General features: G+C 41.9%; 1 protein-coding gene across 1 annotated transcript in view; it reads left to right on the top strand.

Moving 5' to 3' along the window:
* LOC121281433 (electrogenic sodium bicarbonate cotransporter 1-like) overlaps nucleotides 1-17,325 on the top strand; it is a 95,401-nt gene that overhangs the window by 60,530 nt on the left and 17,546 nt on the right. Inside the window, exons 20-23 of the mRNA XM_041194377.1 lie at nucleotides 395-556; nucleotides 7,600-7,778; nucleotides 10,203-10,275; nucleotides 10,385-10,453. Of these exons, the coding sequence (XP_041050311.1) occupies nucleotides 395-556; nucleotides 7,600-7,778; nucleotides 10,203-10,275; nucleotides 10,385-10,453 (483 nt within the window). The remainder of the gene's footprint in view (nucleotides 1-394; nucleotides 557-7,599; nucleotides 7,779-10,202; nucleotides 10,276-10,384; nucleotides 10,454-17,325) is intronic.

Below are 17,325 nucleotides of genomic sequence, written 5' to 3'. Positions count from 1 at the left end.
TCTGCCATCATACAACCCTTCATTTTAATGTTTTTTTAATATTTAAACAGTAAACATATGTTCACTAGCTTATGAACTGTCAGAGTTTCAGAAAATGTAGCAAAATATTTTTCTGTAAGTAAACCTTTTTTATTAGTGCCAAGAAATCCAATACAGAATTCACAAGAAACTTCTTAATCATAAGAATGGTGAGAACTCACTACCGTAGGGAATGGTTAACATGAATAATGTGCATGTGTTTAAGAGGAAGCTAATAGACATATGAAAGAGAAGGGAATAAAGGTTTATGTAGATGGTCAGATGAGGAAGGATGGGCAGAGGATAAATGAAGCATAAATATCTTCTAATACCTTGAGAAAATGCAATATAATCAATATAATTCTTTTTATTAAAGCCAACAAACCCACACAGAGAGTGGTTTGTATATCCATTTGGAGGAAATGAATGGTGGATGTGCCTCATTGCAATTGTGCCAGCTTTACTGGTCACTATACTTGTCTTTATGGACCAGCAGATTACTGCACTCATCCTGAACCGCAAGGAACATAAACTCAAGGTTTGTTGTTAATTTGTCTCTTTTCTTTATATTTTATTTTACCACTTTGTCAGTTGGAAACTTCGCAAGATGATTCATTTCAAGTGGTTCAAATATTTGCAAAAGTAAAGCACAAGTCTGAATTTTATTTCAATATTCTTTTTAGAAAATAAGTACTTTAAACAATTCATATTATTTTCTGCAATTATGCTAAGTATATAATATACTTGCATTACAATCATATAGGTTTATTGCAAAGGAGGAGGTAATACAGCCTATCATATCTGTTCTGGCTCTTTGGTAGAGCAGTCAGAATCTAATCCCACAATCTTCCTATAACCTTGTACCTTTTGCTGCTTCAAATATTTATCCATTTTTTCCTTAAAAGAAACAATGGTTTCCACTTCAACCATTCCCAGTAGCAAAGCATTCTACATTCCAACAACCCTTTGTATAAACAGACATCTCCTAACCCTTCTCCTCACTCTCCTAATAATTTTAAACTGATGATCTGATGTTGTTGTCTCTTCAATCAGTCTAAATAGTCTTTCCTATTAATTCTCTTATACTTTTGAAAAGCTCCATAGAATCTCCTCTTAGCCTTCTCTGCTTTAATGGAAAGAGTCGCAGTTTCTTATTTCTCCTCTCACAATCATAGGGTCCTATTCCTGACATCATCCTGGTGAACCTACATTGAATGCTGCCTATGGCTTTAGTGTCCTTTATATAATGAGATGCATAACATTGTATAGTACTGTAATTGTAGCTGAGCCTAAGGGCAGAAATTTTGCTCGGTGGGCGGATGTGCACATGACTCACTCGAGCGTGAAATGATGCACGTTGATGTTGGCCGATCGTGCTGACGTCAACGCGCAGTCGCGCGATAGTTCAGTTGGCAGGTGTACACCAGATCCAGTAGTGCGCCCGCTGACAATTAAAAGGCCTGTTAAGGCCATTAAGTTATCAATTAACCTAAAGTTTTTGCTAGCCACCCAACCTAACCATTGGTGGGCAGGCAAAAAGGCCAAGCAGCCTTTGCATTTTTTTGGGAACCTCATCCACGGGCGGGATGAGGTTTCCAAAAGCAAATAAAAATAAAATAAAAACTTTAATTTTTAACTAATAACATGTCCTTGCTCATGTGACATGTTTTATTACATTTTTATATTTTTAATTTTTTTTATATCTCTTCATCTCCTTGCGGCAGCTCCGTGCCTCAGGGAGATCATGCCGCGCTCACTCATGTGCATGCGCCAAGTTCACGTTTGGCCAACTCACACTCTTTCCGCCCCCCCCCCCCCCCATTCTCGCACAGGCCCACCAGCGTGAAATCGTGGTGCGGTGCCGATCATGGGCTTCCCGACCACACCCACCTGCTCCCACCGAGCACGCCCACCCAGGGCAAAATTCTGCCCCATATTTTGTATAAATTCATAATTATTTCTTCACTCCTCTCATCCACATATCTACTTATAAAACCCAAAATTCTGTTGAGCTTATTTGTGGCTTTTTCTATCTGCACTTTCAGTGATTTGTACATTTCAATTCCCTAAGTTTCTCTATTCACTCACTCCCTTCAGTGCCTATGTACAAGTGAATACTCCCATTCCTTGTCTTTTTCCCCAAATGTATTACCTAATTACTTATTTATATTAAATTGCATCTGCCATCATTCCACTAACCTGTGGTTTTGGTTGTTGGAGGTCAGTCCTCTCAGTTCCAGGACATCGCTGCAGGAGTTCCTCAGGGTAGTGTCCTAGGCCCAACCATCTTCAACTGCTTCATCATAAGGTCAGAAGCGGGGAAGCTCACTGATGATTGCACAACATTCCGCACCATCCGTGACTCCTCAGATACTGAAGTAGTCCATGTCCAAATGCAGCAAGACCTGGACAATATCCAGGCTTGGGCAGACAAGTGGCAAGTAACATTCGCGCCACACAAGTACCAGGCAATGATCATCTCCAACAAGGGAACATCTAACCATTGCTCTTTGATGTTCAATGGCATTGCCATCACTGAATCCCCCACTGAATCAACATCCTGGGGGTTACCATTGACCAGAAACTGAATTGGACCAGACATATAAATACTGTGGCCACAAGAGCAGGTCAGAGGCTGGGAATCCTGCAGCAAGTAACCCACCCCCTAACTCCCCAAAGCCTATCCACCATCCACAAGGCACAAGTCAGGAGTATAATGGAATACTCTCCACTTGCCTGGGTGAGTGCAGCTCCAAAAACATTCAAGAAGCTTGACACCATCTGGAACAAAGCAGCCTGCTTGATTGGCACCACATCCACAAACATTCGCTCCCTCCGTCACCAACACACAGTAGCAGCAGTGCGTACTATCTACAAGATGCATTGCAGGAGCTCTCCATGCCTCCTTCAACAGCGCCTTCCAAACCCACGACTGCTACCATCTAGAAGGACAAGGGCAGCAGACTTGTGGAACACCACCACCTCCAAGTCACTCTCCATCCTGACTTGGAAATATATTGCCATTCCTTCATTGTCGCTGGGTCAAAATCCTGGAACTCCCTTCCTAACAGCACTATGGATGTACCTACACCATATGGACTGTAGCGGTTCAAGAAGGCAGCTCACCACCACCTTCTCAAGGGCCATTAGGTATGGGCAATAAATGCTGGCCTAGCCAGCAATGCCCACATCCCATAAATGAATTTTAAAAAAACTTCCTATCTATACTATTATATTTCCTCTTGTACCATGCAACTAAAATTTCTAACTAGTTTCTTGTACAATACTTATTGAGCATCTTCTGATAATCTATATAGAGCACATATAATGTATTCCCTTTATCCAGTTCATCACTTTGTCCAAAAACACTTATTACATTTGTCAAACACAATTTTCCGAAGAAAATCCATGTTGTCTGTCTTTGATTAATTTAACTGAAGTTATGGATTCTAAGGGTTTAGCCACATCTGTTGTTAGACAAACAGATCTATAGTTATATGATTTATCCTTTTACCCTTTCTTGGACAATGAAACTGTATCTGCTACTCTCCAGTCCCACAGCTCAACCTCGATACTTGATCAGGATTCACAAATTGTGGCCTGATCCTCTTTGCTTCCTTTCCATAGCCTAAGTTTTCCACCCTGAATAATTAGTCATATAAAAGCAAAATACAGCAGATGCTGTAAATCAGAAATAAACAGAACATACTGGAAATACACAGCAGGTCAAGCATCATCTGTGGAGAGACAAACAAAGTCAACATTTCAGGTCTATGACCTTTCACAGGTGTTGCCTGACCTGCTGAGTATTTCTAACATTTTCTGAACAATCATTCATTCAATTATTTTATTGATCTGAAAACTCTGCTAATATACAAATGTTGTCACTTCCACCATCATTTTGTAGAAGTAGATGCAAATATTGTGTGGCAAAGTCTTCAGAGCTGCTCCCACTTTGCTGTCATAACTTCACTGGAAGTTATAATAATGGAGCATGGGCAACTCCAAGAAAATTCTAGGGCACTTATTGTGGGCTATTCCTACAACCTGGGTTCAAATATTTACTCTGGATATCAATGACCCAAAACTCCAGACTTAGCCCAAAAAAATTGCACTTTATTATTTGATTTCTGTTACAGACAGTTCAATAATACTTATCCCAGTGATTTCTCACCCTGTGCTTTCATTGCTTGGTTTCCCCGAGAAACAGACAGGATCAGGTGGTCAATCCATCCTTGCCAGTCCTCTGTTCAGATAGTTGACCAGGCAATCCCCCATCCTTGTCTGGCTGCAATGATGGTCCCAAGCCTAATGAACACCATGCTTAAATAGGCCTCTGCTTCCCACCCTGCCATATACACACTTAGTGACGATTCATGATTGGCTCCTTTCTCTGATAGTGATGGTCTATGATTTGCTCCTTTCTCTGATAGTGATAGTCTATAATTTGCTCCTTTCTCTGATAGTGACGTCAATGATTGGCTCATTTTCACTCCTGGCAACCCTCTCTAGAGTAGGAAGGTCCCCACAGCAAGTTTGGCCAATCTCCTCCGAGATCTGCTTGCATCCGCACCTCCCTCATCTGTCCCCGGTTCCACCAAGCAGCCATTGCATAAGGGTGATTACAAACTGCCAAATTTCTACATATTCAATTATGTACTAAACAAACAGCAATCATCAGTTGCATTACATTAAGACATTACCTTTTGACCTTACTTTGAATTTTAAGCAACTTTACACAATATTTGTAATCAAAAAAGTCACAAATTGGGAAAAAACAATTATTGTCTGACCTTTAATAAGCCACCTTCTTAATATTAGCACAAAACCGTGAACACAGCATAAAGATTTTCTGTAAACTCATTTGCAGAAGTTAGCCTATGTTAGCCTTATAAATGATGTTAAATAGTAATAATAATATTAAATAGTAATTGTTGGTTTAGCTTGTCCTTGTATCCATAAAAAGCTTCCACGATGCAATACCTTTTTATTATATTTGAAATTCATACAAATGTTCTAACTTCCACCATCATTTTGTAAAAGTAGATGCAAAATATCAAGTGGCAATGTCTTCAGAGCTGCTCCCACTTTGCTGCCATAACTTCAGTGGAAGTTACAATGATGGAGCATGGGCAACTCCAAGAAAATTTCATGGCACTTATCTATATCTGCTATTTTCATTCTCCACAATTAGACTCCTTTGTACATCCTGGAGCTTTCCTATCCTATTTTTATCTGTTCCTTTACCTTTTATATGTTTATAAAAATGCTTGCTATTTTCTTTTAGATTATTTGTTGGCTTTTTTCAGATCCTGTTTAGCTCTTTTAAGTTTCCCTTTCACCTACCTACTACCCTTTCTGTATTCCTCAAGACCATCTTTAGTATTGTTAATCCTAGTTTTATTAGCTAAGGTTTTGGTCACACCTAATACCCAATTTCTCTGCATCCATTTTTCTCTGACGATGCCTTTGTGAAGTGCCTGTGTTCCTCTGCAAGAGTTAAGAATTGAGAATGGAAATGGTCCAGTTCTCAGTTTGTAATGCAGGCAGCCAAACAGCGGAGATGGGATAGAGGGAGAAATCTGCAGACAGCTGACATGCAGTCAGCTTCCAGATACACACTAATGATACCTTGCTCCACTTCTCTACTACATCTCTCATTGCTTCCACAGCCTCTGTGTTGTCAAACTGTTGTTCAACATCCAGTCTTAGATGAGCCATAAATTCCTCAAAGGTAAACATTGAGAAGACTCAAGCCATTGTTTTTGGCTGCAGCCCCTCATCACTGATTCTATTATCCTCTCTGACCACAGCTTCAAGATGAATCAGGCTGTTGGTAATCTCACCATCCTAAATGACCCCAAGCTGAACTTTTGAACCCATTTCCACTCCATCACAAAGGCTATTTCCTTCTGTCCATGTAATGCTGCCCACCTCCACCCCTGCCTCAACCTATCTGGCACTGAAACCCTCATCTGTGCCTTTGTCACCTTTATTGATTATTCCAAAACACTCTTAACTGGCTTTTCATTCTCATCCCCAGTAAACTTCAGCTCAAGCAAACCTGTGTTACCCAAATACTATCCAGCACCAAGTCTCACTCACTCATCATCCAATGATTTTGCTGACCTATCCTGGCTCCCAGTTCTCTTACACATCAAATTTAAAATTTAATTCCTCTTTAAATCCATTCGCAGCTCTTCCTCTTGCTATCACTTTAAACTCCTCCAGGCCGAGAATTCCCCTCTGTTTCTTTTAGCTATGGCCTTTTGTGCACCCTCTTTCCCTTCATCCATCTATGCCTCCAGCTTCCTAAGCCCCATCCCCTTGAACTCTATTTCAAAACTCCTTTAATTCCACCCTGCCTCCGTCCACCACCCGAACCCTCCCGCCTCCCCCACCAGTTCCCTCTCCACCTTTAAGGGCCTCTTTAAACCCCACCTCTTTGGTCACGCATTGGTCACCACTCCTATTATCTCATTCTCTGTCTCAGCATCTATTTTTGTCTTATTATGTTCCTGTGCCCTGGAATATTTTTCTTCTTAAAGGCACTATGTAAGTGCAATTTTTTTTACTGTTACAGCCTTATAGAAGTTACTCTAGTGCCCCAGGAATGGAAACACAACTCTGCTGCACTAGCCCTGCAGCTACATACTTTCCTTTCTCATCACCCTTCCTTCAACCTATTTAGTATTTGAGAGAGGAGGCAATCTAAAGATTACCATCCTGAAGTCTTGTTTTTCTCATCTCCTGTGCACAGAATTGAGTTTGGGATCATATCTCTCATGATTGAATAGCTTACTAACACCAACTAACTAGGTACAAACATGAAGAGTCATCACCTGGAAGGGGTACTGGAGAGTTGAACTCTTACATAAGCAAAGTGACAATGACTTTCAAGTGAAGAACAATGGAGAAAATTACAAGACAATGAAGGCAGAAAAAAATACAAAAGTGTTTTAAATTTCCATATTATTTTCCCTGCTATAAACAACAAGATTTATTGTGCAAGTATTTAAAACTAATTTACCACTAATTCAATTTCACTATAAAACATTTTAATAAATTAATCTGCTTTAATAATCTGTGTACCAATATACCCTACCAAGCAAAATAATTGCTGCAATGCAAAAATATCACTTACTGGCTATAATTTAGTTTATCAAAGTAATATTTGAAATATTGGTCTATTTGAAAAGGATCATATAGTTTCAATCCCATGTTCAACAAGCAAAATATGAGACCGTTATATGGATCACAATTCTACATAAACTTGAATTAATATATTGAAATGGTGGAACACAAATGCTTTTGATGGAACAGTAGGTAAATTGAATAGAACTTCACACAAAATAATAGATCTGAAAATTCAGAAGATTGTTGTGAGGTAAATAATGTTATTTTATGAGATCTGAAAGGAATTCCATTGTACTGTTCTAACAATGCAAGAAGACCTTTACCGAAGTTTTTAGAGAAATAGCAATGAGGCTAAGCACTCTGGTAAAATATTTTGGACAGATGTAATTTCTATTTAGTATGTTTTTTCTTTTCCCAATTCAAACTGTGACAATTACCCCACAGAAAGGTGCTGGCTTTCACCTAGACCTGTTCTGGATAGCTATCCTTATGATCCTTACTTCATTCATGGGTCTGCCCTGGTACGTGTCTGCAACTGTAATATCCCTTGCACACATAGACAGCTTGAAAATGGAGACGGCAAAATCTGCCCCAGGGGTAGAGCCCACATTTATGGGAGTGAGGTATGTTGAGCACTATTCTGAGGATTTTGTATAGATTGATGATGATGGAACCCATGCATATATAATTATATTTGTCTTAAAACGGGTGCATATGCTTTGTTTGAGCATAACTGTGTTCTTAGTGTAAACAACCAAACCACATCCACACCCAGCATTTCCATGAAGTGTAGCAGTTATACCTGGAATTCTCAGGTCAGCTACAACGGTTGCATCAAGGATTTTTTTTTCAGTACATGCTCTCGTTTCATGGCTAGATAGCAGTTTCCATAAGCAGCTGAAAGAGTGTCAATGGGTATTATTTATACGGACTTCCAGAAGAAATTCAGTAACACTGCACACACGAGATTATTAACAAAAATGAGTGCATATGAAATTGGTAGTAGTCTATTGACTTGAGTTAGAAATTGATTGGGAGGCAGGAGACAGTAAATGGGGAGAAAGGATAGGTACTCTGGAAGGATCTGCCAAGTGATGTTCCTCAGAGATCTGTTCTGGGCTTCAACTTTTCACCATATTTATTTATGATTTGGATGAAGCTTGGAAAGTTGTATATATCATGTTTCCAGATGACACTAAGTTAGGAGTGATAGTAAGTAGTGAAGGTGGGAACCTGCAAAGGAACACAGATGGCTCAAGCAAGTATGCAAAGCTATGGCAAATGGATTTCAATGGTGAGAAACTAAAGTTTATGGATGAGCAGAGATTTGGGAGTTCAAATAGAAAAATCATTAAAAACCAATAGGCAGGCACAAAAAGCAATAAAAAAAATGGAATATTGGGCTTTACCTCAAGGCGGTCTGGTATACAAGGGGGAAGAAGTTATACTTCAGTTGTACGGAGCCTTGGTCAGAAATCATCTGGAGCACTGCATTCAGTTTTGGGCACCATGCCTCAGGAAGGGTAGGTTACATAAACGTAGCTTATAGAGATTATAGAGATCAAGGTGTTTAAAATGTTAAAATGATTTGATAGGGTAAATCCAGAGAAAATATTTTCTTCAGTAGGAGAAACTTGAAATTAGAACTAGACCATTCAGGAGTAAAATCAGAAACAATATAAGTTTTTAAAAAAATACATACCTGAGGTATAGCAGAGGAGTTCCTCCTGTCTTCACACAAAGGATAGTAGAGATTTCAAACTCTCCTCCAAAAGGCTGTGGATGCTGGGACCATTGGCGTTTTCAATAATGGATAGATTTTAGGTAAATATATCAAGGGAAATGGAGTTGAAGTTCAGATCAGCCATGATCTTATTGAATTGGAAGGCAGGCTGACGGCCTATTCTTGTTCCTATGTATCTATTTTAGCCAGTGTAGCAGTAGGGCATTACATTTGGTTGCAGCACCCCAGGACTTGGATTAAACAGTCTGCTGAAAAGAAAATTCAGTTGAGTAAGATTCAAGATGGCTGACTTTGCAGGCAGAACTGCACCCAGCATAGGTTCCTGCAAGGAACCTTCAAGGAGACAACAGAAAAAAAGAAACAATTAACACAGTGAATACCGGATGAAAGTTGAAGGCTCTGACATAACATGACTTTGACAGTTCATATTTTGTATATTGTGGCTTCATTAATAAAGAGTTCATGAATCCTGTTTTGAGTAGTTTCCAGTTCTGTAATAATGTGTGAAGGGAACTTATCAACGTAAGATACAATGGCCTAGAAATTGGATCATGACAAATTGGGTCACTGGTCTCTTTGATTGTGTCAGTGAGCTGTCAACAGAAGTGCTCCTCCTACCTCCACATTAAAATTGTGGAGCCAGTCATGGCCCTAGAGGCAACTTGCTAGTGGCAGTGGGGAGCAAGGCTTAAGAGAATGCGAGCTATAGGCCCAAGGTGGGTTTGGGTGGATAATTGGGAGGGAGACAAATGCAGGCCAGCAGCAGCTCACAATTTTAACATGGAGATAGGAAGAGCATTTCTGCTCATTTGGAGTTCAAATTCAAATTAGTATTGTTTTGTTTTACTTGCCTTGTTGCTGGAAGCTCCATTGATCTCTTTTAAAGCCCATTCGTTTGGCTGCTTTTCATCTGAAAATACTGACTAAAGTAGGCATGGTGCATGCCATGGTCGCTTGGCAACCATTAAGAAAAGGAGTCTTAAATAGGCATGAAGCCACCGATTTGCCCTGAACAGGTATAGGGCACCTTCACCAATATTATTTACAGTGCATATCCAGTGTGGACGAGCACAAAAATCCTGCTTACCAAATGGAATTCTTTGGTGTCAAGAACTGGTACTGCGTAATCCAACTTCTAGTCCAATTTGTTTTATACAGCATTATTTACACTGTGTTGTAAGGAACAATGCAATTCTTCACCCATATACATCTACACTAAAATTCCAGGATTAAAAAAAAATCCTATTTAATTGGAAAAGTTAAATGTATTACTTTATTCCTTGTTGCTTTGTGTGTTTTGTAGGGAACAGCGAGTGACTGGGCTGCTTGTTTTCATCCTCATTGGTTTATCATTGTGTTTGGCACCAATTCTTAAGGTGATGATAATTCCACACCACTTAAATATATAAATCATGATAATTATGAGTTTTAGTGATGGTGAGTGTTTTAAAAATAATTAACAAATTAATTTGTATTGCTCCTTAGTACATCCCTTTGCCAGTGCTATTTGGAATCTTTCTGTATATGGGCATATCCGCTCTCAGCAGCGTTCAGGTAAGCATTGCCTTTGGTTTCTAAGCACATTAATTTTTATTTTAAGTAAGATATGTAATTAAACCTTTCATTATGTTGATCTTTTGTAATGAAAATGAAAATGCACTAAAGCTTGTAGCAGGGTTTTGCTGTAATCTTGGCTGGAATTTTATGGCCGCCCCTCCCCCCACCTTAGGGGTGGGATGGCAGGTGGGGGTGATTGTAAAATTGGGTACTATGGCAGTGGCACCATGCCCATCAACTACCTGCTCCCTCTGCAATTTTACCAGTTGGCAGGGTAGATGTCAGGCAACGCGGCCTGCTCACCTGTGGGCCAGTTGAGGTCCTTAAATGCATTAATTGGCCATGGCCAATCAATGGTTAAGTTACTGGATTAGCAATCTAGAGGCCTGCACCACTGATCTGGCACATAGGCCTCAATTTTTCCTGCGTCGAGCAGGTTGGGCGGGGGCAGTCGTGGAGACGACTGCTGCCAGCAATCGACTCTGCGCTGCCTTTTACCCGGGTGGGCCAATTAAGGCCCGTCCAGCATAATACGTGAGTGGTAGTGCTACCTGTGTGGGCGGAGGGAAGAGGGAGAGTCAGGTCCAGTGCTCTTCTGCGCATGCCCGCAAAAGAGCACTTCAATCTCCCTGAGGCACAGAGCTGCCTCAGAGAGATTGAAGCGTTTTTGAAAAAAATAAATGAATGTAATAAAAATTTAATGAAACATGACCCCTCATGTGACTGTGTCGCATGAGATGGGGCATGTTTTTACTTTTCAGAAAAACTTTTTATTTAGTTCATAAAAGCTTCAGGAAACCTCATCCCGCTCATGGATGAGGTTGCCCAAAAAATGTAAAGGCTGCTTGGCCCTTTCGCCTGCCCGCCCACCATAAGGTTGGATGGGCAGCGTAAACTTGAAATTAATTCCTTCATTAATGGCCCATCAATTATCGGTGGGTGAGCAGCCGACTCCGGTGCGCACCCGGTGAATGAAACATCGTGAGACAGCGCGATGACGTCGGGATGTCATTTTACATGCCGGCATGCCGGGCCCGCCCCCACACGCTGACTGTAAAATCCTGGCCATAAATTCAAGCCCCACCACAGCTGCTGGGGAATTTAAATTCAATTAAATAAATCTGGAATTAAAAAGCTATTACCAGTAATGGTGACTGTGTACCACTGAATTGTTGTAAAAATCTCACTAAGGACTCACTGATGCCCTTTAGGGAAGGAAAGCTGCCATCCTCCCTCGGTCTGGCCTAGATGTGATCCCAGACTAACTGTGCTCTGAAATTTATTCAAGGAGGTGGGCCTTATCACCTTCTCAAGGGTAATTAGGGATTATCTCGCTAGTGACGTCCACATCCTGTGAATAAATAAAACTAACCAAGGAAAGGAATGCGGTAAGCAAAAAGGAGCTACCATTCAGTGAGGTTTGTGCTTAGCTACTTTTCTAGCAAGGGTAAAGGAAACAGTGGTGTGATCTGTGTATCTAGAGCTAAAGAAGGGGGTAAAGGGGATAGTAGGAAAAGCAGATATTGGAAGTGATACAACATGTAGGAGTTAATACTACAGCGACAAGGCAGAAATGCTCAGGAGTTTATTCCAAACATTTTTGCTTGAAATTGAAAGAAAGATTTGTGGGTTTTTTTTCCTTTCCTGAGTTTCCTCTTGGTGTACACCTTCTCAGGGCCCTTGCAATGTAAACATCAAGCTGGCTCTCAGGGTGTATAATTTAGTGACTTGGGATATCTGAATTCAGAGATTATAGTGCATTTTGGACTACCAAAATAGAATACCAGTTACTGACACACTGACAAAATAGAGGGAGCTGGCTAAACAAGAGCCTTTAGTACAGGAAAATACCTTTCGTATAGACCGATCATGATTCATCACAAAACTGGCCCAGGTGACTACTTTCCCAGCACTTAAAGGGATGGATTTGACATTGGAGTCAGTGATCCTGTCTTTCTTGCCTATCGTGGGCCTTTTGCTTGTCCTCTCTATTTAGGTTATGTATCATATTTAAACTGTTGGTTCTGAATAAACGACTTTATAAACTATTTTAAAATGAGCTCAACCCCCAATCTGGTAATCTGTGACTCCCGGCCAGAATCTTACAAGTGTCAGTTGTTGGGAAATGGATGATCCTTTTTAACTAGCTGAAGCCTTTTTAAGGATGTACTGATGCTGAAGTTTCCTCCTAGCTGTGGTAACATTATCATGAACCATCCTATTATATCAAACCAATCCTGAATGTACAGTTCAAACTCAAGAGCTGAAATTTTCCCATTCTAAATTGGGACAGAATGGAAGTGGGATGGCAACAAAAAGGCCTCTGAGTAGTGCAGCTGGAATTCCTGCCTCCATTTCCACCCTCCCCCATTTTGTGCAGCGCTGAAAAGGGCGCGGGCAGCAAACCAGACCCACACCTAGGAAACCACCAATCAAGCTCATCGAGGGCCCAGTAAAAGGCTCGACTTCGGATCCCACACTATTTTCCAGAAGGCGACTAGGAATCAGGTCACTCAGCAATCAAACCCAGTGATTGGAGCCGTGAACAGTAACCTAGTTGAGACAGCAGGCAACGCACATGTTTGAAACTTTATTGAAGTTGTTTGAACTGGCTGAAAGGTCTCACTGCACACACTAAAAATTTGCAAGGGCTCATCAAGGGAGGGTGGAGAGGCAGGGGTGTGGTCGCTGCCACCTCAGAGGCTGGGAACACAACTGGCATTGCTTCAGCATCGGGGCATTGAACCAGGCAACTTGGACATCAGCTGGACAACAGGAAGGATGCATCTGAAAACGGGACTTGCTTCATCACACATAGAGGCCATCTAGGCATCTCAGTTGCAGCATACACAGTGAGGAAGTCCCCACGCACCAGGAGCCCACAGCTGCAGAGCTAGAACCATGGAGGAGAAGGAGGGCACTCAGGATATACCGGATCAGACGAAGCTACCTGAACATGTCAGAAAGCCAGTGCCAAATGAGACTGACTCTCCAGGGAAATGGTCACAGATGTCGGTGGCCTTGTCATTGAGGAGTTCACACCTCGCTCCACAAATATCCAGGCCCTGCCAAACAAGGTAACAACCGCACCCCTACCTCACACCCATCACCGTACCATGAGCATATGGGCTTCTTTAACGGTCGTTTGCACCTGGGATGATGGTCTCGCTATCATCAACTTGCTCCTGCTGCAGGACCTGGGCCATTTCCTGGGTGTTGTGTGGTTGCCTCACTGTTACCATGTGCGGGCCATCATGGAATGAGTTCCTGCTGTGTGGCAAGGTTTTTGGGAGACAGACCTTCTTGAGGTGTTCACTTCTATTGTGATGGTGTGAAGTTAGGAGTGTCCAGGATATTGCAGAGTCGGTGCCCTTGTATCTAAAGGGTGGTCACATGGGGTTACTGGGGAATTGCTTCACTTTAGGGAGGTATGTGGAGAGAAAAGTGGGCTGCTGTGTTCAATTCAAGTACTCTGCTGGGACCTGCTGTGGCTGCACATGATGGAGTGCAGACACATGCAGGAGGAACAGAGACAGGTTGAATCATCAGTATACTTGTGAGGAGGCTCTGAGGCAGTTTAGTAAAGGCTCCAAGAAATCTGCAATGGTTTGACTATTTCATAAAGGTTCCATTATGCTGGGCCATCTTTCTTAGAGGCATTCAGGGGTGTAGTGGTGCTGGAGTGCACTGGAGTGGCACTCCAGTACTACCTACTTACAGGTTTTAATATTCTCTGCTGGATGTTTACTTCTGTAACGAACCCCGAGGAACTTACCTTAACTAGAAGTCGGAGATCAGGAGTTTGGAAGCCAGGAACTACATTTCCTGGCAACTCCTGAGAGTTTCACACATGCGCCAGCATGGCTGCACATGTGCAGTTAGTGTTTTTTCTTATGCGTAAGTGCTCAGGGCTGTTCCCCAGCCTGAAGGACGAAAAGGAAGTAAAGAAGTGAAACAGCGTGAAACTACAGGTCAGGTGACCTAAACAGGAGCACCTTTAGAGAGGCATCCTATGGAGCAGAACACAGGGAGAGGGACAGGGAGCGGTCCCAGAAATAAAACCCCAGGTAAGGGACAAAGATAGGGATCAGAGATAGATCCCATTGAGTCAAGATAAACAACAGGAGTAGAGAAAATGCTCCAAATTTTAAAGAAAGAGCTGTGGGGAGCAGGCTTGAAGCAAATTGGGCTTGAAAGAAGCCATGGAGATACAAGGAGGAGCCAAAGGTTGGTGACTCCTTGCTGATGGCCTTTGGAACAGTGGTGTTCTGCTTGACATGGCCGAAGCTCTGAAAGTGTGCTTGAGTGTATGTGGAGACCCAGAGGAAGGGAATTGCAGAAGGTGAGATTGAAATCTTAGAGGTGAACAACGCATCAACATTATTTTCTGTTTCCAGCAGCGAAAGTCGTCACCTGTTTAGTGTCTACGTATTTTGTCTTTTTTCCCCGGCAGCAGGTTAACAGCTTATAAAATAAAATGGCCTAAGATCCACTGGCCTACTCAGTACTCACTGCCAGCCTGAAGGGAGAAAGGCATCAGTCAAAACTCAGACAAATAAAGCCCCAAGTAAGTAGAGAGAAAAATATACAGCTGAAGGAGGAAAGATAGGGAGGTTAGTTTTCATTTATTTCCTGAAGAGGCTGGAACTTCTAAAGCGTCTCCAAGCAACTGCTTCTGAAGTTTACTTCATTCAGTTTAACCTAAATTCATTATGCAGCATAAACTGGAATAATTGGTAGGTAAATTGTATTCTCCAGCATTTTCTTGGGGCTCTTAAGCAAAAGGACCAAGAACTCCACAGTTGGATTATGAGCTTTAGTCAACCATAGTGCTTAATTCAAGTGGCAATTTAGCTGCTTAGGATCTGTGAAGACTGTTGCTTGAGGTGTATCATAATCAACCAGTCTCCAATTCTCAGTAATGAATTCATGTTTCACACAGCTGACCACAGGGACATAACACCCAGCCACAATCGTAACTGTTGGCTATGGTTGATTTTTTTAAAATAGTGAAATAATTCCCAGTTGAATGGGGACAATTCTGTGATCTTCAATGAGCATAGCAGCAGGGGTAAGCCATTCACACTTGCAATCCTGTTCTGCCACACGTTTGATCTGCATTTCAATTTCATCTTTGCTCCATATTCATTAATACCCTCATCGAGCAAAAATCGATCACCCTCAATTTCCTCGTGCATACCACAGCTCACCTGCTGCTGCAACAGGCTCCACAACCTTTATGTCACACTGCCAAATATTTGGCCAGTTATCTAAGTGAGAGCTGACTAAGAGTAAACACAAGGGGCAGAATCTTCCGGTCAGCGAGCGGCCGATGTGGAACTCCTGACATCACTCCGTGTCATTTCAATTTTCAGGTCAGCAGGGGAGCAGCCGACCTGTCAACGGTCTATGAGGCCATTTAAAAAGTACTTAACATACTTAATGGACCTGCCCATCCAACCTTAGGGTTGGCAGGCAGTCCGGGAGCCCTGGTGGGCTTAAGAAAAAGCATGAAACCTCATCCACGGGCCAACCGGAAGATCCTGCCCCAGGTCCAAGAACCTGCTGCTTGTGTAATCAGGGGAAAGAAGCAAGCAAAGCTTCAAAACTGCCTGATAACAACACAATGGCTGCAAAACAAAAAAGCATAACCTCCTTCTTTCGTCGAGAAGGTGAAGAAAGTAAAGAACGACAGCTTCAGTGCTGCAGCTGCCTGAGATTCAACATTGAGGACACAGTGTAAATCTGAGCTTGATACAATGGCAGGTCTGTATCCCTGTGCAGATGTGACAACAGAGGAAATGTGGAATAGGGAAAAAGAGTCAGATCCTTGGTTAGACTATAAGGGTGAAAAACCTGGGTGTAAAGTGTGTGTAAATATTGGTAGCTTATCACTTTTCACGTCCAAGGGATTGAGACTTTCAAATAAATGGCATTTGTACCAAGTGTCATACAATGGATCCAACTGGAGTGCACATTTAAAACCTCTCAGAAAAAAATTGTAGAACACAAACTGTTGAAAGCTCACATCACTGCATAATGTGTCATTGATAAAGCAAACAAGGACATTCCTGGAAAAAATTGTGACAACCTGAATGCATCTCATCTAAAAGCAACTTGTGCAGTTTCCCATTCTGCACATTACTTGGCTCAAAACAGGCCCTACTCTGACCACTTTTGGCTTGCTGGAACTTAAAAATGAAAATGGTGTTGACACGAGAATTGGGTTGCGTTCCTGCTACAGTGCTGCAGAAATTATTGACCGCATAGCAACCGAGATGAAGAACATTTGCCAGCATATCAAGTAATCAAGGGTAAAGATTTGATTCTTATCAATGAATGTACAAGTCTGAGTAGCAAAACTGCTCTCGTAGTTTACCTGAAATGTGAAAGTTATAAGAAGGATGATTCACACTTCATGGCCAGGATCCTTAGGTCGGTGAGCGAGGGGGGCGCAGGGCCTGCTCGCCGACGTGTAAAATGATGCAGGATGACGTCGGGCGGAACTCCTGATGTCACCCTGCGTCATTTCCATTTTCAGGTCGACGGGGGCTCAGCTGTCAACGGCCTATTGAGGCCATATAAGAAGTAATTGACATAATTAATGGACCTGCCCATCCAACCCTAATGTTGGCGGGCAGGCTGAGAGTCCTGGCGGGTTTCTGAAAAAGCATGAAACCTCATCAATGGCGGGATGAGGTTTCGTGAGGGTTTAAAAAAATTTAATAAAGGTTAGAGTTAAAATGATGGACATGTCCCAACTCATGTGACAATGTCACATGAGGGGACATGTCAGGGAAATGTTTTTGTACCTTTACCACTTTTAAATGTGGAGCCAATCTCCCTGAGGCAGCACTTAGCTGAGGGAA

This window comes from Carcharodon carcharias, chromosome 8 (genome assembly GCF_017639515.1).
Source record: "Carcharodon carcharias isolate sCarCar2 chromosome 8, sCarCar2.pri, whole genome shotgun sequence".
NCBI classification, from domain to species: domain Eukaryota; kingdom Metazoa; phylum Chordata; class Chondrichthyes; order Lamniformes; family Lamnidae; genus Carcharodon; species Carcharodon carcharias.
This window is presented reverse-complemented; position numbering and strand designations above follow the sequence as displayed.